Source organism: Durio zibethinus, chromosome 1, assembly GCF_047325235.1.
Source record: "Durio zibethinus cultivar Kanyao isolate XHJ-2024 chromosome 1, ASM4732523v1, whole genome shotgun sequence".
Classification (NCBI taxonomy): Eukaryota; Viridiplantae; Streptophyta; class Magnoliopsida; order Malvales; family Malvaceae; genus Durio; species Durio zibethinus.
The window spans coordinates 33613408-33628960 of NC_143162.1; the positions used below are offsets into that span (position 1 = coordinate 33613408).

Here is a 15553-nt window from a genome sequence, read left to right on the forward strand (position 1 = left end):
ATACAATCGCAAAAACCTTTAACTTAGCACAATTAGACAAATTTAGCAAATTTCCTCGTTCCTAACCAAAACATTCATCAATCAACCGGCACCCTTTTTGTGATTACGTGTCATTCACTTATTGGCTCACATTTTCACCGGCTCTATTCATCTCCGCAGAGATTTTGTTCCCTGCGGTCCTCTTTTTCCTTCTTTAAAGTCAAAACCCAAAACCTTCCATCAAACAATGCATCTCTTTTGGTTTTGTCTTAAGGCCGACGAATCCTTCAAATTTCCACCCCACGCGCACTATATGGCGCGTGGACGCGTGGAAAACATCTTTCTTCTCCGTTTTATATCCATCTCAAAACTTAAGATACCGTACTTTTTCTCCCTTTTTCCCCTCCTTTTCCTGTATTAGGGCGAACCTTATTTATTTATTTTACTTAATTTTCCCTTGTTATTTTGTGGCTTTATGCTTTGCTTTGCTTTGCTTTTGAGCAACAAGAATATCATTAAAACACAGCTAAAATCTCACTACTGTTTCATGCAGCAAAAACAACGCTCCACCTGCTGCTGTCTTCTTCAATTCGACACCTGATGAATCAAAAAGATCGTAGCTGCTCATTCCTTCGATTTTTCAGGCAGAACCATGGACTTCCATGCGTGGCAAAGGGAAAGGCATACTTACTTCTTTTCTTTCTCTGTTTCGTCGTCTCGTTGTCAACCGCGCAAACCCAAACGATCCCAGCTCCGCCGCCACCATCCAATTTCAACGAGTCGAGTGGACCCAGTTTCAACCCTTTAATGGCGGTTGTAATGGTGGTTTTGGTGGCGGCGTTTTTTTTCATGGGATTTTTTTCCGTTTACATCAGACAATGCGCAGATAGAAGGAGGCGTGGCGGGATCCGGGATGCCTCCATTAATGTCGGGAGGCGGTCGATGAGATTGACCCGTGGGCTTGACGGGTCGGTGATCGAGTCTTTCCCGACGTTTCTTTACTCGACGGTCAAAGGACTCAAGATCGGAAAAGGCACGCTCGAGTGCGCCGTTTGCTTAAACGAGTTTGAAGACGACGAAACACTGCGTCTGATTCCTAAATGTAACCACGTGTTTCATCCTGATTGCATCGACACTTGGCTCTCTTCTCATTCCACGTGTCCCGTTTGCCGCGCAAATTTGGCTCCAAAGCCCGGTGAGAACATCTCCTGCGCCACTGTCCAAGTAAACGATTCGAACTCTGAGCCCGAAAACCGACCCGACAACAATTCTGACGATGAAACGAGCGTTATTGAGGTTGTTAATCAGACGAGAGACATAGAATCGCGGGGTGTGAATTTAATAAATTCAAACACGGCGATTTATCAGAATAGGCAGCCTAGATCACGATCGACGGGGTGGAGGTTGACCCGGTTCTTTCCGCGCTCTCACTCGACGGGTCACTCGCTGGTACAGCCAGGTGAGAATTGCGAACGGTTTACACTAAGGTTGCCGGATGATGTAAGGAGCCAGTTGATTAAGTCAAGCTTGAGCCGTTCGAAGAGCTGCGTGGCGTTCCCAAGAGCGACGAGTTTGAGGAGGGGTTACAGGAGTAGGAGTTTAGGGAGGAATAATTTTAACTACGAGAGGTTCGACCGGTCGGATCGGTGGGGGTTCACTATGATTCCTCCATTTTTTTCTAGGACCGGATCGGTTAGATCACCAAAACCGGTGATTGGTGGTGGTGATGAGGAATTGGGTACTCCGCCGAAGGGTTCGTTTATTGGAGGGGAGGATAATGTAGGAGAACAATCATCGGAGAGGCTCCGCCCTGAATGCCAAGTTTAGTAATTTGTGGTTCACTGTTTTTTTTTTTTTTAAGTGGTTTTGAGGTTTGACCAACTGAATTTACCTGTACATTGGTTTTATTTTTATTTTTGTTCATTTGTTTTATTTATTTTGATTTTTCTTACGTATAGCTTGAAGGTTAAAAAAAAAAGGGTTTATGAATGGCTACTTTATCATACGAAAAATACCAAATACCTATACTTGGACGGCAAATGGTTAAAGAAATTTCCAAAATTTATGTATATAAATATTTTTTTTTGTTGCATCTGAACATTTAGCTAAAGTTGATGTATGATTTTCTTGTTCAAAAGAGAATCCTTTCAATTTCAACTCAAAAAAAAAAAAAAAAACCTCTATCGTTGCTAGACTTGTTGCAGCGTGATTTTGTGCTGATTTTTTATACCAATATGTTTAATACTTCCTCTATTTTATTTTTTATTTTTATTTTGAAATGTCTCAAAATTATAATTTTTTTGAATATTTAAAATTCTTATTTTTTATATTTTAAAATTTTTTTTTTTTTTGATATTAAAAATCATGAAATTTTAATTTTATAAAAAAATTTTAAAATTTAATATTAAATACATCAATTTAAAAAAAATTTTAAAAAATTTCATAAAAATTAATATACGACAACATCTTGAGACGGAGGAAATAATAACACAACTCAACAAATTCAGCTTGTTTTCTGTAAGCACCAAAAAGGTTTAAAAGGATTTGAAAAAGTGATTTATTTATTTGAAATATGTAGATTAAATGATTTGATAAAGGTGAAAGTTTATACACCGAAAGTGGATAGGGAATTTGGGGACAAAATCACTTTCTAGTTTTTGCTTATAATTTTAAAGCATATAAGTAAAATGGGGTGAAAGATGTGCATGATTAATGTTTACTTTTATGTTGGCAGGTAGAATGTCATATTTTTAATTTTACTAATTAAAGTTTAATATTTGATAATTTCAAATATTAAATATTTTTTTATAGTTACTTGATTTGATGGGAAATACATAAGTAAAAAATAATTGAGATTTTTCTTTTTATAAAAACATGCCACTTATTAAATCATTAAAATAAGTTGAACATATGTGAAATCTTATATAAAATAATTGAGAGTTGAGAATGACATTTTCCAAAACTATACGACTTTTTCAATTGCTCTTATTCTTTTGGTTAAAACGGGACCATCTAAATAATTAACTTCTTTAATTGTGTGTAATGAATAAATACCTAAATTATTTTTAATCATTTACCAGCTTGAAAACTTATTTTTGGACTTTCCATGTTAGGCTTATAATAAAAGATAATATTATTAGTGTTTTGTAATTTAATTCTTAAGAAAATAACTTATTAAATTAGATCTATGATTTAGGGTTTTTACAACATTATTTTTTCTATTTTATTAATGCACCATATTCCTAACCCTTTTCATTAATAAATAGATAGAGTAAAAAAAAAAAATATTTTGTATGGAGTAAAGATTTGTTGAAACTTGAAACTCCAAAGCTCCCGGTACATGTTTGAGCCTGAGTCCAACTAATTTGATGGGATCTGTTCTAAATATATGGGCTACTCCTTGTAACCTAAATGGGCTTTTATATAGAAAGTTTTTTGGTTGTTGGGCAACAAGAGATTTTTGGATATTAGCCGATTTTTTTTTTTTTCATTTGATTCTAGCAAGTTTAGCATGTAAATTATTTAAAATCTCTGTGTAGAATGAAAATTGAGTTTTGGCCATGGCCATTTGTTGGAATTATCTGAAATGCATTATTTCTAATAACTTGTGTTAGATTGTGGTGTACAACACATCTTATTTTAATTTGAAAATTGAATAATCTATCTTCTTTGAATTTTTTTTACTTAAAAAAAAAAAGAAAATCGAGGAAGGCAATCATGAAGGGACCTTAGCCAAAGCTCAACCATGGATAATTTATCACATTCTCCAACTATATTAGCTCATAAAAAGAAAACATGCCTTGTTTTCGTTAGAGTAAAAAACATGATTAATCTATACATTATAGACAAACCTATAACAAGAATTGTCCAATTTAACTGCATTCATTCAAAGTTATGATCATAAAATATGACTTATTATTCAGCTACATGCATGCCCAGATCAATTTCACAAATGTTAAGATAAATTTTGATGGAGCTCTATAGGGGTCCAAGACGCATTAGGTGGAGTTGGTATTGTGATCAGAGCTGAGGATGGTGTTGTTCTGGGAGCTTTGTCCAATGTGGTTGAATTTGCTAGGGGCAAGGGCTTTGATTACATTTTCCTTGAAGGGGATGCTTTGGGGATTATTAATCATCTGAAGGTGGCAGCAGCTCAAGATCTTTCAGTGATAGGCAATCTCATGGTGGATATTAAGAGGATAATAATGGAGGGCTTTTCAGGCTGAAGCATGCTAGCACATATTAGGACTGCAAAGGAGGCTGCTCAAAGGTTGGCAAAGGAGTTATGAAGTGGTCGAGAAGAATTAACTTGGATTGAGGAATGCATCAAGGATGGAATTGCTACTTATTTGTCCTATTTCTTAACCAATGAAAGTTTGTTTTATTTCAGAAAAAAGAGTATGAAATACTCTGATTGTCCTATTTCTTAAATCTAATAATCTAATTTATGATATGACACAAAAATAATACGAAATAAAATATATAAAAATAACATGATTTAAAATTTTAACAAAATTTATAAATAATTTTAACAAAATTAAAATAAAAAATTATATTTTTATATCAACATTAATTATGATATATAATTTTTATATAAAATATAATACAAATACAATTTTTTTATATGACATGAATAAATAAATTGTCAAATCTACTATTTCTTAATCAATGAAAATTTGTTTTATTTAAAAAAAAAAAGATTAATTTGAGTCGTAAATGCTCCTTCTTGTACAAAAAACAAATAATCAAATTTAATATTATATTACACTAGAGCTTGTCCGACGCTTTATGACGGAAGTTTTATCTTATTTAAGAATACTTATTTTTTATTCTAATATATGTAAATTGAGTGATAAAAGTATATTTTATAAATAAATATGTATTTTAATAATTTATTAGATATTAATTTAATCTTTATTTTTTAATAATAATTTTTTATTCATTTAATAAGAAAAAATTTCAGGTGTATTGCATGGTAATGTATGTAGAGTTGTTGAAAGTATTCCCACTAACCAAATTTTGGGGGTATATAGGAGTGCAAGGTTGCCAACATGGCCAATCGCAGTTTTGGTGCATGAAATATTCAATTCAGAATATAGCTTTTTGAACACGAAGCGGAATTGACACAAACTTGTAGGAAGCAACAATTAGTGGAGTCTTGTTGGGGACAAATGTAAGGGACAAACTAACATGGGAATGAGACAATAGAGAGATGGTCCCTGTCGAGAAGCCTGTGAATTTACTGGACTGTCAGAATTTAACACCGGGCAAACAAAGGATTGGCCTTTGAAAGTGGAAAAAGCTTTTGTAATAGGTGTAAAGGACTAGCCATTTAGCAGTAACTTGCTACTTCTCTTGGAAGATTTGGTGCTGTGTGTTAAAGTTGGTGGAGGATTGACATGGATGTTGAGTTGTTCTGTGGCTGATTTGATACGTCGAGGTGAGAAAGACGGCTCCGTCTTGTGGAATAGTGAAGAAAGATGGCAAGTAGTGAGTGGCTAAATCTTACGGGCTTTATGGCTATCTAGGAATGAATCGGTCATTGAATGGTAGGAATGAGATGGTGAGGAGATATTTTTTCTAATTAAATTGAGATCGCTATTTTGGGTGGAAGAAATTGCTATTGTAAAGTCTTTGATAAGCGATGCTGAGTGGTGGTACTCTTTTGGCTCGTCGAGATTCAACATTAGTGGTCATAACTCGAGAGTTGAAATTGATAACTTCACGAGAGTAACAGGAATGATGGAGTTTGTTCATGTTTAGAATTGAATTTTTTTTTTTTCAGTCATTTAGCGAAAATGGGAATAAAAAGTTCTTTTCTTTTCCTTGCTTGGTTGTATATGTATTGTTAGTTGGATCTCTTGACCGGCCCTCTTTAGACTTTGTATTAAGAGATGAGCAAACATGTTCTTTGTATCTATTAATAAAATATATTTTGGTTGATGAAAAATAATTAAAATTAATCACAAACTCAATTTAACATTTCGTTCTTTTTTTTTTCTTTTAAAATTAAAATATGCATAAATCTAAATATTTGCAAAATTTTATTTATTAATTAAATCATAAAAAAATTATAATAAATTCATAAGTTAAATATTTTAAATAAAAAAATCAATTCATAATTAGCTTAAAACTTGCTTTTAAAAATTGTAAGACGAAATGAAAAAAATTTGCGTAAAATCAACTCCTTTTGTCTCACACTTTTGTAATTTAATATTTTTAAATATTTTATTATTTCTTCTTTATTCTTTCTGTTATAATATATCGATTTGAGAATTTGATCGCTAGACGTAATATATTAAGAGCTGTCATTAATATTTTTTTGTTGAGGTATAATTGGTCACCAAGTTAAAATTATTATTTTTAAAGAAATTTTAAATTCAGTTAAGATTTCCTAAAAAAAATAATTTTGGGTCTACATTGAAGAGTTAAGTTCGAAAATACGATTATATGTGAGAAAAGATTAGTACTCCAATAATGTCAATTCGAAAATAATACCAAATAATTTTGTGTTGCACTAAATTGATCTTTAATCAAATTGTCTTTTGTTTTTTTTATTTAATTTAATTATTTAAATATCTAAAAATTCTGTAAGACTTTTCAATTATTGTGGTAAAATCTTAAAAAATTTTTGTCACCTCAAAAGTATTAAAGAAACTCGTTCATTTCATTGAAAAGGTTCATTCATCGGATTGATAAAAGCTTTTTAAACTTTTTTTAATTATTTTAAATTTTTTATCATTCTAGTAAAATTTAAAAATATTTTATTTTTTAAAAATTTCTTCGTATGATTACTAGTTTGTAATCTTTAGAATTTCATGAAGATTATTTATTATTGTAAAAAATAGTTTAAATCATAAATTATTCATCATTCAGGAATAATTTAGATTAAAATATTTTTATTTTATTTTTTAAAAAATTACTCGTTTATAATTTTTTTTAGAATCCTATGATTGTTCTTATTTATTTTGATTTATTGAAAATTTTATAACATTTATCATTATTATTAGTTTTTACACGTAGGAATAAATATAAATCATCGGTGTAAAATTTTTTTAACATTTTGATAAAATTTGAATAAATTTTCACACATAAAAATCTCTTACAAAAATCACGCTTTTGTGATTTTTTATAATTCCATGATTTAGGTGATTTTCCTTATTCTTGAGTTTTAATCGATAGATATTTAGGGAGCATTTTAAATCAAAAAAAGATGTTGAATTTATGTTGTTATATTATAATTTAATGGTTAGTTTATTTGTTTGATTATTTTATAATTTAATATTTGATTATAATTATAATTTATATTTATAATTTAAAAAATATTGAATATTATGAATAATTTCTTATTTCAATATTAATATCAAAATAATTTCTTTTTTCAATGATAATTTTTTTTGTTCAAAATTTTTTATAAAAAATATAATTTAAAGATAAAAAATATAATAAATGTTGAAATGTGAATTTTTAATTAGTTGAACATTAATTTTTAAAAGTAATTATATAAATTATGAATTAGTTTAATTAAATTTTAAATTTTTTTCGTTATTTTTAACTATATAGACGTGTATACGTTTGAGTTCTTTTTAATAATTTTGATTAAGTTCATATTAAGGCAAGGTTATCATATAGGTGTGACCACATAATTCATGAAAATTTCTTCGCAATAAAACATGTCTCGTGATACACGTTGTTTTTTATTGGAATAAATAACAAACGTTTTGAGTGGTCGACTGGTGGTCACTGGACACTGGTCAGTGGTTGGTGCTTTTTGTTTGTTCCTCTTTTTTCGCCGTACCCCCTTAACTGCCATAGGAGAAATTGACCAATGGTAATAGACTATCTTGTACTATTCTTATCTTCGTCAGGGGCTGAAGAAAATAATTGCACTTAATGTTGGAAAATGAAAATGACGTGTAAATATGCAATGATTTGCATGCATAAAACGTTGCAATACATAATTTTCATATAAAACTTATAATATTCCATCTTAGATATTACTTATATAAAACGTTAATAATTTTTTTTATCTGAAACAAAAATTGTTTAAGCTTAAATTTCATTTGTTAAATGTTTTTTTTTTCTTATTTATCTTTAATTTTTTTTTATTCATTTTCTTTTGTTAAAAAGGTGAAAAGTAAAAATATTTATCAAGCCAAACCTTATCTAAACACGAAATACTAACATTTATGCTTAGGATAATTATTTGTAAAATTAATTTTTTTAATATTTTATCATAATTAAAAAATTCATAATATTAACTTTTTTTAGGATCCATCTGAATTTCATTGCATTTTGGATATCTTTGAATTTTGATTGATCAAATTATATGTATTTATCTTGATTTGTAAAGTGATTTGATAAATTTTTAATTAATTAATTTAATAATATTTAAAAATTTTAATTAATCACTAAAATAATTTAAAAAAATCAAAATTAAGACATATCTCACGTTATAATTATTTGAAAATTTTCTAGTTCTACATTCTTACTCTCTAGCAAACCAAAAGTTAAAGAGTTGGATTATTTAAGAGTCGGCAAAAATTCAAAGAAAAAGGGGAAGAGATAGAGATGTAGTAACTCCATGACATTTGAGTTGATAGATGATCTTAAAACAAAGAAACTGTCGAAAAAGTATATATGTATATCATCCATATTACTAACTTACTAGAATTGCTTTAACATGAACATTAAATACTTAAGGATCACTTTTCTTTTCTTTTTTTGGGTTCTAAAGAATTCAATGTGACTAATCCAATTAATTCAGTTAAAATCTTGGCTATGTATTTGTACGGAAAACCGTAACCCCCACGAGGTACTCCTTGTTAGTGACGAGCTGTTTTGACATGAACAAAAATTTGAAATCAAAAGGTAAGAGGTTAGTTAATAGCAAAAGTGAGAGTTTTTTTTTATATTTGTATTTCAACACTTAAATTAAGGTTCAATTTTTTATATTTATGAGATGAAAATATCGGATTTAGGTGATCCAAGCTTTAAGTGGTAAGATTAAGATTAATGTTGATGGTTCGATCTGATATAATAATCTATAACTTAATTAAGAGGTGATATATTAATATTTTCATATATTTTTATATGACGAGTTAAAATGATCGAATTGTCATATCAAATCAAATTATCAAAGACCCACATCAGCTCGATGAAAAAAATAAAATTATCCTCGTTTGATCGAAAACTCACACTTTGAGACGAAATATCTATTTTGCTGTTTGAATCATGAAATGCCCCTCACACTACTCTATGTACGTATCAATCACATGTATAGTTACCAGTCTTCTTTCCCATTCCTCCTCTATATAAGAAAGGCGAATGGAGCGAATAAGAAACTCAAAACGCATAAGCTTCTCAGGCTTCTATATTAACTTAGACTCTCAAAGATGTTTTTTGTGAAAGAACTGGTTGAATCAGGTTGCCTCACTTCTGTTCCTTCCAAGTATATCTTAAAAAATACTGACTCTGATGATCATTGCATATTGGTCAAAGAACCAGAACCAATCCCCACCATAGACTTCTCCCTTCTCACATCTCCTGATCCTCATCAACGGTCCAAAATCGTTACTGAACTCGGTAATGCATGTCTGGAATGGGGATTCTTCATGGTAATTCCTTTCTATTATTGTCGAGTAAAGGTCTTAGTCTATATGGGGTATCTAATTACTAATTTGCAGGTAATAAATCATGAAGTGCCAAAGACATTGAGAGATGAAATGATAAGGGAAACTGAAAGTTTCTTTGATTTAAGAGGGGAGGAAAAGCGACAGTACACTGGAAAGAAGCTGTTTGATCCGATAAGGTGTGGAACCAGCTTCAACCCTATGGTGGATAAGGCACTGCTTTGGAGGGATTACCTCAAGGTTCACGTTCATCCCCATTTCAATGCTCCTAACAAGCCTTCAGGCTTCAGGTACAGTACAGACTCACAAGTCTGGAGCATGCTTAATTAATAATTACTTTCCATTCTCCAATCATAAATGGATCATGGATGACCATAACTCTTTAAATAAGTACTGGTGATAAACCTTTTTTTTTTTATAATTATTGAAAAATTATAGAATTATTATTTATATTTTGGTATTTGAGGCTTTTAAAGTTTAAATTCTCGTTATTAAAATTAAGAATTCAGAAATTTACCAACATCAAATCAATAGACTGTTGGCAAGCGTTATTTAGTAAATTTTAACTGGCATCCACCAGCCTTCGTTTGTGAAACCCATCATACTAGTTCACAATTAGATTCTGAATTTCCGAGGACTGTCGGCCATACTCCCCATGAATTGTACGTCTCTTATTGGCTTATTGAACATCCTACAATATTCACTAGTTCGTACTAGCACTACCAGAGGTTGAACCCGTGAGGTTACTATTTTCGGTTCAACCAGTTTAATCGGCAGGTTCAAAGAGTTTGAAATACTAATAAACCGTGTAACTTTTAAACGGATAGATATTTTGTGTTGTAACTCTTAATAAACGGGATGATTTTGCTTGGTTGTAATTAACAGCAAGATTCTACAAGAATACTGCAAAAAAACTCGAGAAATGGCCAGTGAGCTTCTTAAAGGTATATCTGAAAGCCTAGGACTGGAACAAAGCTACATAAATGAGAAGATGGCAGTAGAATCTTCGTACTCCCATCAGCTGTTTGTCGCAAATATGTACCCGCCTTGTCCACAGCCAGAGCTTTCAATGGGTCTACCCCCACACTCGGATCATGGACTCCTCACCATCCTTATGCAAAATGAGCTTGTTGGCCTTCAAGTAATGCACAATGGCAAATGGATTCCTATCAATCCCCTTCCCAACTCTTTTCTTGTCAACACCGGAGATCATATGGAGGTATATACATACATACATGCATGCATACATACATATATACATATATATATATATATATATATATGCTTCCCTACGTAAATACTGCTGCCAGAGAAACTTCTGAGTTTTTTTTTTTTTTTAATCTTTCTGACATAGTTAAGTTGGGGAAAGGAAAATTCAAACAAACTATATATACTATATTTTATTTTGACGATGTGAACAGTTTCTAGAAATGCTAAAGGTGTATATATATTTTTCTAATTTTGTTAAAAATATTTGGAAAAAGTTACTAGAACAAGGACAAATTATAATTGTAAATATTCCATATATAAAATCAACGTTTAAACAGACAAATCAACCCATTAAAAAATATATATTTGAATAAATCAAACATAAAATTGATAAAATTTACACGTAATGAAGCTTGAGTCTGGGATTTCAAATATCACATTCTTACCGCTATAATAATAATAATAAGGCTTCATAGGCTAATTTTGGGGAACTTTTGTATTGAGAGGTTGTTTTATAGTTATCTAGGTGTTGTTTAATAATGGAGTATTTGGATGTCAATTTCAGATACTGACCAACGGGAAGTATAAAAGTGTGGTGCATAGAGCTGTGGTGAATAATAAAGCAACAAGGATATCCATAGGGACAGCACATGGACCACCACTGGACACAGTCGTAAGCCCCGCACCAGAGCTGGTGGCGGATCACGTTGGTCAAGCATATCTCGGAATCAAATACAGGGAGTACTTGGAGCTTCAACAAAGTAAAACTCTCAATGGAAAATCGTGCTTGGATCACCTCCGTCTTTCAATATGATCTCATCCTATAGTAGCTATGGCCTATTGATCGTTTCCTCAATTTCAAGTACCTTATTTCTATTCATAAAAAAATAAAAGTTAAGACCATATTGCTCAAGTAAAATCATGATAATTGTTCCCAAATAGTTCCGATAAATAAAATTACAAGAATTATATATGATGGAAAGAAATTACAATAGGTAATTGTTCTAACACAAGAAGTACGGATGGATGATTGAAACAATGCGTCTAAAACTGAAATTTCTGACTCAATTGTGCGGCGGCGAACAAGATAGGAGAATCATGGCATGGATGCTACCATCTTTTTTCCCAACATGATATCGATACATATAATCCAAAGTAGTAGGCAAAGGAGGAAAAATAAAACGCAAGCAGCTATTTTTTTCTAACAATTTTCTCCACAATTACGTCATTAAACTATTGACTTACCCCTAATTGCTATACTAATAACTATAAACACAGGTTTTAATGGAATTTTCCTCATATTTTCGTTTTTTTTTTTTTCAAAGTGTTGATTAGAGACTTTATGTATTATATGAATGTCAATTCCTTGGAACACGGTGACACCGCTCCATCCAGTGACTTTCCTTTTAGCGAAATTTGACAAATAATTTGCTGCCAAATGCCAAATAGTTTAGTAGCAAAGCGTAGGACGTTGACGAAATAAACGCCTGTACGTGTAAATTTTTTCATTTGATTAATCATACTTTGGGTTTTACCGTGTCTATTTGAAGTATTTATAGTTTGAAATGAATTAACGTCCTTTTTGTGAAACCAACTGTTTTTCTTCTTCCACTCTAGATTTTTAGTGCTTTGCCATTTATCATTTTTCTGATTTCCATGGGGTATCGTAAAAAGCTAAGAATCGTGCTAGGAATTCTGAAAGATAAGGCGTCGCTAATCAAAACGACCTTATCCAGAAAACGCCGCAAATCATCTGTTCGTCGCGTGATTCTACGCGCCACCACCCATGACTCCTCCGCAGCACCTTCAGATCATCGGATCACCGCCGTTCTTGCCCTTGGTCATGAATCACGCGCCACTGCATGTGCTTGTATCCAAGCTCTCATGGACCGACTAAATCGCACGAGTAATGCTTCGGTTGCCCTGAAATGTCTGTACACAACCCATAATATTATTGGGAAAGGGTCTTTTATCTTGAAAGATCAGCTCTCAACTTATCCTTATTTTGGGGGTCGAAATTTTCTTAATTTATCGATGTTTCGAGATGATTCGGATTCGGAAACATGGGAAATGTCAACATGGGTTCGATGGTACACAGAAATCTTGGAACAAAATTTGATGGTTTCCAAGGTTTTAGGTTATCACCTTCATTCTTCACGTGCCAAGAATGATCGCAGTAACAAAAAAGACGAGATTTTAAGTTTCTTGAACTCAGATTTACTTAAAGAGATTGATGTTCTTGTTGATTTCGCTGATCAAGTAGGTAACGCACCCGAATCACTTTATCTTCAACGGAAGAGTTTGGTGTACGAGGTTGTAAGATCGGTTAGCGATGATTATAGATTAGTCCAACGTGAAATCTCTCGCCGAGTTTCGGAACTCGGAGTGAGAATGATGAGTTTGAGTTTCAGTGAATGCACTCAGTTTCTAAACTCTTTAAACAGGTTCGAGGATTGCAAGGAGAGAATATCTCGGCTGTTGGTGAATAGAAATAGAAATGATGATTTGTGGGATTTGATTAAGGAGACCAAGGCAAAGGTTGTGGTAATGACGAAAGAGAAGACAGAGGGGAAAGTGTTACTGATTACAAATGGAGACGAGTAGAGCAAGTTGACTGGGTTTAGCCAGTTGTTTGGGTTGGCATCTCGTGGGAGGTGACCGGTGGGATTTTGACCGAGACCTTTCCCCGGTTTCCCACCATTGGATTCCTTGTGTTGTTTGCTTTAATAATTAAAAAATTTATGTCAGGTATTATTGTATTTCAAAATCAGGTATGCCGCGTGTCCTTGTGAATTTTGCATTGAACTTACATATCTATCTAACATATAATACTGCGCAAGGGTGAACACTATACTGATCACGCGTCGGCTCCTGAAGCCTTTTGTTTTTTCTACTCCCCTCAAAGTTTTTTACTTTTTTATTATATATTTATTATAAAAAATTTTAAACAGTAGGGCCCACAGCTTTTGCGTGTGACCAACTGTTCTAATAGCTCATTAAATAAGATTATTGCTAACGAATTTGGATTTTACAAAGGTAATATAAATATTTGATGTTTATCAATTCCACTGGATAATGATTATTAAGCATCTAATTATGTTTTAGCTTCAACCATAAACGTTACCTGCTTTAAATGGTGTATCTAATCATTTCTTAACAGTTTCAAATTGATTAATCATTTTTTGTAAATATTTTGCATATTTGGGTGCCTTCCGTTCTTGAATATATCATTGTTTTTCTTTGCAGTCCTAAGGCCTATATTAATTTGAGCCAATAAATTGTTACTGTCGAGCTTCAAAGATAAAATTTTAAAATTATAAAAAAAAAGTAATTAAAGGTACAAATAAAAAATATTCTTTATATTTATATTTTAATGTTTAAATTAAAAATCAATATGAAAGAGAAGAAAAAAATAAATAAAAATGAATAATGTGGAATAGAAAAATTATACCTAAATATTTATATTTACATATGAAAGATAAAAAATTTATAAGTTATAATCACTATTGAATTGATGTGATATTAAATATATGAAATTAATTTAAAAATTTAAAATACTCATTATTATTTTGCTAACAATCTTTAATAAAAAAATAATCAAAATACCCTTTTATGCTAAAAAATATCCCTAACATCTATCAAGTGAAATTCTAATTAGAAACAACGGTACTGAATAATAGAAGCAAAAAGGACAACCGTCGAAGTCCAGGACGATTAGTGCGATTTTCACTACATTGATATTATGGGTCCAGTATCGTTTCAAGAGCATTATGTGGGTCATTGCCGCACTGATCGACTTCCCAAACAGGCATCCAGAATGGAAAATCACCAGGCATGGTGCTGCTATCTTCTTATCAGAACCAATTTGACATTGCATTAGCAATCAAATTTGGTGATAAATATCAAAGGCGCAGTTTCAATCCTAATATACAAATTAGGATAGACAAGATTTCAAGTTTTCAGAAATATTAGTAATTTACTGTTGAGTGTCACGGTAGTTTGGAAGGATATTTCATTTTCGGGCTGCTTTATTTGAATGAAGTTTGGATTATTTAATGTGTTTTTCCCGTTATTGTTCTCAATCATGTTCAGAAAAAAGCATCACAGTGACGTTCTTTTTGGTGGCTGACAGATTTTATCCCATTTATTTTTCTTTTTTCTGATTAAAATGATATAGACCCATTATATTTCAATCAATCAAAACTAAAATGAAGACAACAGCGACCAAGGAATCATTTGAATCAACAGAGCCACAACCAATTAACTCATTGTCTCCTGGCTCATTCATTTCATTCTCATTACTATCATCATCTCAGTCATTCTCACTCAATAGTCACTCATCATCATCATCATCATCATCATCATCATCATCATCATCATCCTCATCCGAAAACCTTACACCCTCATTGTAATTAGCGTCATCTACACTTGGACTTTTTTTTCCCTTCATTTTATCTTCGGCCTTACTTTCACCAGATGACTTTCTACTTCTCTTGCTCACATTTATCAACAGAAAATGCATTCTTCAGACCATCACCTTTCCCTTGACCATCATCACCAACCCTTTCACCCTCATTATCAAGAGCACAGCCACCATCAAGTCCACCCCACTATTGGGAACTAATTCAACCACATTATTGTCTTCCGAATTGGGTGATGATCTGCAAATATAGGTATAACTTTTAATTCCTCATATGACCTAAAGATTCTAATAATGTCATCATCATTCATTT

The 15553-nt window shown here is 31.8% G+C and overlaps 1 protein-coding gene and 2 pseudogenes across 4 annotated transcripts; all 3 read left to right on the plus strand.

Annotated features, from left to right (window-relative positions):
• The first annotated feature begins 238 nt into the window (after window positions 1-238).
• On the plus strand, window positions 239-2075 carry LOC111312426 (RING-H2 finger protein ATL11 pseudogene; annotated as a pseudogene). Its single transcript, XR_016345120.1, has 2 exons — window positions 239-360; window positions 533-2075. The product of XR_016345120.1 is annotated as an RING-H2 finger protein ATL11 pseudogene (transcript).
• A 7227-nt stretch (window positions 2076-9302) lies between these two features.
• Window positions 9303-11763, plus strand: LOC111310794 (2-oxoglutarate-dependent dioxygenase 19-like). 2 transcript variants are annotated; one of them, XM_022910196.2, is made up of 4 exons: window positions 9303-9596; window positions 9666-9901; window positions 10497-10830; window positions 11386-11763. In XM_022910196.2, exons 1-4 carry the CDS (start codon window positions 9375-9377, stop codon window positions 11632-11634), a joined length of 1041 nt encoding a protein of 346 aa, XP_022765931.1. In that variant the 5' UTR covers window positions 9303-9374; the 3' UTR covers window positions 11635-11763. The 2 variants fall into 2 exon arrangements, with proteins under 2 accessions (XP_022765931.1, XP_089621881.1); XM_089765755.1 differs by having other exon boundaries at window positions 9303-9901.
• A 631-nt stretch (window positions 11764-12394) lies between these two features.
• Window positions 12395-13655, plus strand: LOC111311300 (putative clathrin assembly protein At4g40080 pseudogene; annotated as a pseudogene). Its single transcript, XR_016345136.1, has one exon. The product of XR_016345136.1 is annotated as a putative clathrin assembly protein At4g40080 pseudogene (transcript).
• The last annotated feature ends 1898 nt before the right edge of the window (window positions 13656-15553 follow it).